Raw genomic sequence first — 3,035 nt, forward strand, 5'->3', positions numbered from 1 at the left:
CTAGCACCAAAGTGGCCGTTCACGACAAGTTCTAGCACCACCGGTGTAATTGACTCTTCAAATAATACCTCATGCGCCTATTTTTTGAAGGTGAAAAAAGAAAAAAATGGGACAGGCCCAAGACGGAGGGGGTGTGCGCTGGTTTGTGTGACGGGCTGGCCGATCGGCTGTGTACGTCTACATACAGCTCATATGTGCCACATACGGAGGTGGGTATATCTTATGGTGAACATATTGTTCTTATACGGTTTGTGAGGGGCGTACCGAAGCAGGGCTCTTCTTTGTATTCCAATGACGTTTTCTGCTTGATGCCACATTGAACATACACGAGCTTATACAGAAATAAGCAGCGGATGCTGGGTTGTTCTATTAGTAAACAACTTCCTCAACTACTCCTGATCTCATCTCATTAGCGGGGCTCATTAGTCCTCATCCTAGTCACCTAGTACGTGGTAAGCAAAGCTCGCAGGAATCTAAAAGACTAGAAAACGTTTTTAAAGTCTTACCTGACATCTACTGCCATTCGCAAATCAAATTTAAATTTTAAAACTACATTATTGCCCACATGGTGGCAGGTCTTATTGACTCCCATTAAACTTGAAGACTTGGAAGGCTACTAGAAGTCATCAGCAATTTTCACAGCATCCCAATCAGAGCAGCAACAGCTTTATCTGTTCCTCTTCTTCTCCGACTGTGACCATGAACGGAGCTGAGAAGTTGAACCATGGCCGAACGGCCTACCACTTCCAGCCTGCCAAGTACTGGCAAAATGGTACGCACTTCAAATTTGCGCTTTGGCGCGCTATTATCTGATCAATTCACATGATTTCGTAAGTAATTTTTCACTACAACTTTGTTAATCCCTGTCTGCAATCCCTGAATTTGGACGATCACACTACGACGGTTCGATGAAAACTTGCAGATCCCAATGGTACGTGCTCTCTTCTTCCCTCTAGTCCGTCCAACAGATAAACTTATCATGGCAAAATATTGATAATCGGCTAGTTGATCTTGGTCAGTGACAGTTATTTTGCGTCATACCGGCAGGGCCAATGTACCACAACGGCATGTACCACTTCTTCTACCAGTACAACCCTCGCGGCCCGACCTGGGGCGACGGCAAGCTATCATGGGGCCACTCCGTCTCCGGCGATCTCGTGAACTGGGCCGACGTTGGCAATGCGTTGGACCCTACCTCCCCGTTCGACGTCAACGGCTGCTGGTCGGGCTCCGCCACCGTCCTCCCCGGCGGCCGCCCGGCGATCCTCTACACCGGCATGGACGACGCCGACAAGGCGCAGGTGCAGAACGTGGCCTTCGCCAAGAACCCCTCCGACCCGCTCCTCCGCGAGTGGGAGAAGCCCAGCTGCAACCCGGTCATCCCGATGCCGGCGGACGTCACCGGCAACAACTTCCGCGATCCCACGGAGGCGTGGCGTGGCCGCGACGGCCTATGGAGGGTCGCCGTCGCCGCCGAGGTCCGCGGTGTCGGCTCCTTGCTCGTGTACAGGAGCGCGGACTTCCTCCATTGGGAGCGCAACGCTGGCGCGCCTCTGCATGCCGCCAGCTCGCGCGACGGGGACGGCCCCGCCGTGCTGGAGTGCCCGGACCTGTTCCCGATGGCGGCACCCGGCGCGATGGAGGGGCTCGACGTGTCGGCGAGCCGCGCCGGGGTGCTGCACGTGCTCAAGCTCAGCGACTTCGCCAAGGAGGACCACTACATGGTCGGGCGGTACGACGACGAGGAGGACACCTTCAAGCCGGCAGAGCCCGAGCGCGGCGGCGACTGCGCCAACTGGCGCCGGCTCGACCACGGCCACCTGTACGCGTCCAAGTCCTTCTACGACGCCCGCAAGAAGCGGCGTGTGCTGTGGGCATGGGTGGACGAGACCGACGGCGGCGGCGAAGGCAGAGGGTGGGCCGGCATCCAGGCGTTCCCGAGGGCGATGTGGCTGGACACCGACGGGAAGCGGCTGGTGCAGTGGCCAGTCGAAGAGATCGAGACGCTGAGGAGGAAGCGGGTCGGCCTGCAGTGGGCGACGGAGGTGGACGCCGGCGGCACGAAGGAGATCGCCGGCATCGTCAGCTTGCAGGCGGACGTGCAGGCGGTCTTCGAGGTCCCGAACCTGGAGGATGCCGAGACGTTGGACCCGAAGTGGCTGCAGGATCCCAAGGGGCTGTGCGCCGAGAAGGGCGCGTCCGTGCCGGGCGGAGTCGGCCCGTTCGGGCTCCTCGTCATGGCTTCCGGCGACCTGAGGGAGCACACCGCGATCTTCTTCAGGGTGTTCAAGCACCTTGACACGTACAAGGTTCTCATGTGCACCGACCTCACAAAGTACGTGTCCTTGACATTTGCTTCAAGAAAACATGACAGTTTGTGAATCTAGAAAGAAAAGGCATGTAAATTTCTGGACATCTTTGCATGCACAGGTCATCTACGAAAGCAGAAGGGGTAAAAATCCCATCCTACGGGGCATTTCTGGACGTGGACGTGGAGAAGGACAAGAGCCTGTCGCTCAGAACACTGGTGAGTTTAGTCCATTTGCCTTGGAAAACTGGTACATGCATATGGCCGATATCATTAACACACGTCGTGTATACACAGATCGATCACACGGTGGTGGAGAGCTTCGGCGACGGCGGGAGGACGTGCATGACGGCTCGCATGTACCCAGAGCACGCGGCGACGAGCCGCAGCCGGCTGTACGCGTTCAACTATGGCGCCGGCGCCGTGAAGGTGTCCAAGCTGGAGGCGTGGGAGTTGGCAACGGCGGCCGTGAACGGTGGCGGCGTTATATAGCTCGGTTGCAACGGGCGGATGTGGAGCGGCGCGCCTTGCGTGATAATTTGTGATGATTTACCCTATATTTCTGTAATGAAACAACTGGAAACATGTTGGAGTGATTAAGGATTAAGGAGAATTTAGTGAATCAAACGTAGGATTTTTTTTTCAAGAATATGCCTAGGCGTACCATAGCTTTATAGAAGGCAGAAATACGATTACAAGTAACTACAACTCGCTGCGAACAGCGAGC

The 3,035-nt window shown here is 55.7% G+C and overlaps 1 protein-coding gene across 1 annotated transcript; it reads left to right on the forward strand.

Moving 5' to 3' along the window:
• The first annotated feature begins 669 nt into the window (after positions 1–669).
• On the forward strand, positions 670–2,800 carry LOC123054769 (beta-fructofuranosidase, insoluble isoenzyme 7-like). The gene is made up of 5 exons (XM_044478615.1): positions 670–772; positions 923–931; positions 1,048–2,335; positions 2,431–2,527; positions 2,606–2,800. The coding sequence occupies exons 1-5, from the start codon at positions 700–702 to the stop codon at positions 2,798–2,800; spliced, it is 1,662 nt and encodes a 553-aa protein (XP_044334550.1). The 5' UTR covers positions 670–699.
• The last annotated feature ends 235 nt before the right edge of the window (positions 2,801–3,035 follow it).

The sequence above is a fragment of the Triticum aestivum genome, chromosome 2D (assembly GCF_018294505.1).
Source record: "Triticum aestivum cultivar Chinese Spring chromosome 2D, IWGSC CS RefSeq v2.1, whole genome shotgun sequence".
Taxonomy (NCBI): domain Eukaryota; kingdom Viridiplantae; phylum Streptophyta; class Magnoliopsida; order Poales; family Poaceae; genus Triticum; species Triticum aestivum.